General features: G+C 63.5%; 1 protein-coding gene across 1 annotated transcript in view; it reads right to left on the bottom strand.

The window, feature by feature from the left end:
* Positions 1 to 1,134, bottom strand: part of LOC120859789 (carbamoyl-phosphate synthase large chain-like) — a gene marked incomplete at its 5' end in the record, with an annotated part of 2,408 nt that extends 1,274 nt beyond the window's left edge. Inside the window, 1 exon segment of the mRNA XM_040235763.1 lies at positions 1 to 1,134. This exon segment is cut by the window's left edge and continues 462 nt beyond it. Coding sequence (XP_040091697.1) covers positions 1 to 1,134 — 1,134 coding nt within the window.
* Between the last annotated feature and the right edge of the window lie 4 nt (positions 1,135 to 1,138).

The following is a 1,138-nucleotide window of genomic DNA, read 5'->3' as shown; positions in this document are numbered from 1 at the left end:
CTTGGGCTGCTCGACGCGGACGATTTCCAGTACGTCTTCCAGGGTCACCGGCTCGAAGTACAGGCGGTCGGATGTGTCGTAGTCGGTGGAGACGGTTTCCGGGTTGCAGTTGACCATGATGGTCTCGTAACCGTCTTCACGCATGGCCAGCGCGGCGTGTACGCAGCAGTAGTCGAACTCGATACCCTGGCCGATGCGGTTGGGGCCGCCGCCGAGGATCATGATCTTGTCGCGGCTCGACGGGTTGGCCTCGCACTCTTCCTCGTAGGTCGAATACATGTAGGCGGTGTCGGTGGCGAATTCGGCGGCGCAGGTGTCCACGCGCTTGTACACCGGCAGCACTTTCAGCTTGTGGCGGTGCGCGCGCAGGCTCTTCTCGGAAACGCCCAGCAGCTTGGCCAGGCGCGCATCGGAGAAGCCCTTGCGCTTGAGCTTGAACATCAGGTCGTAATCGATGGCGGACAGGCCGAGGGTCTTGACCTTCTCCTCGTCCTTGACCAGATCCTCGATCTGCACCAGGAACCACTCGTCGATGCGGGTCAGCTCGAACACTTCGGCGACGGTCTTGCCGGCACGGAAGGCATCGGCCACGTACCAGATGCGGTCGGCGCTGGGCACGGTCAGTTCGCGCTTGAGGATGCTCTCGGCTTCCGGGTCGTTCAGGTCGAGCTTCGGATCGAAACCGGCAACGCCGACTTCCAGGCCGCGCAGGGCTTTCTGCACCGACTCCTGGAAGGTACGGCCGATGGCCATGACTTCACCGACGGACTTCATCTGGGTGGTCAGGCGGGCGTCGGCCTTGGGGAATTTCTCGAAGGCGAAGCGCGGGACCTTGGTCACCACGTAGTCGATGGCCGGCTCGAAGGACGCCGGAGTACGACCGCCGGTGATGTCGTTGGACAGCTCATCGAGGGTGTAACCGACTGCCAGCTTGGCGGCGATCTTGGCGATGGGGAAGCCGGTGGCCTTGGAGGCCAGCGCCGAGCTGCGCGACACGCGCGGGTTCATCTCGATCACCACCATGCGCCCGGTGTTCGGGCAGATGCCGAACTGCACGTTGGAGCCGCCGGTTTCCACGCCGATCTCACGCAGCACCGCCAGGGAGGCGTTGCGCATGATCTGGTATTCCTTGTCGGTC

The sequence above is a fragment of the Oryx dammah genome, unplaced genomic scaffold (assembly GCF_014754425.2).
Source record: "Oryx dammah isolate SB20612 unplaced genomic scaffold, SCBI_Odam_1.1 HiC_scaffold_3102, whole genome shotgun sequence".
Lineage (NCBI taxonomy): Eukaryota > Metazoa > Chordata > Mammalia > Artiodactyla > Bovidae > Oryx > Oryx dammah.
The sequence above is the reverse complement of the archived record's forward strand: the minus strand, read 5'-3'. Positions and strand labels throughout refer to the sequence as shown.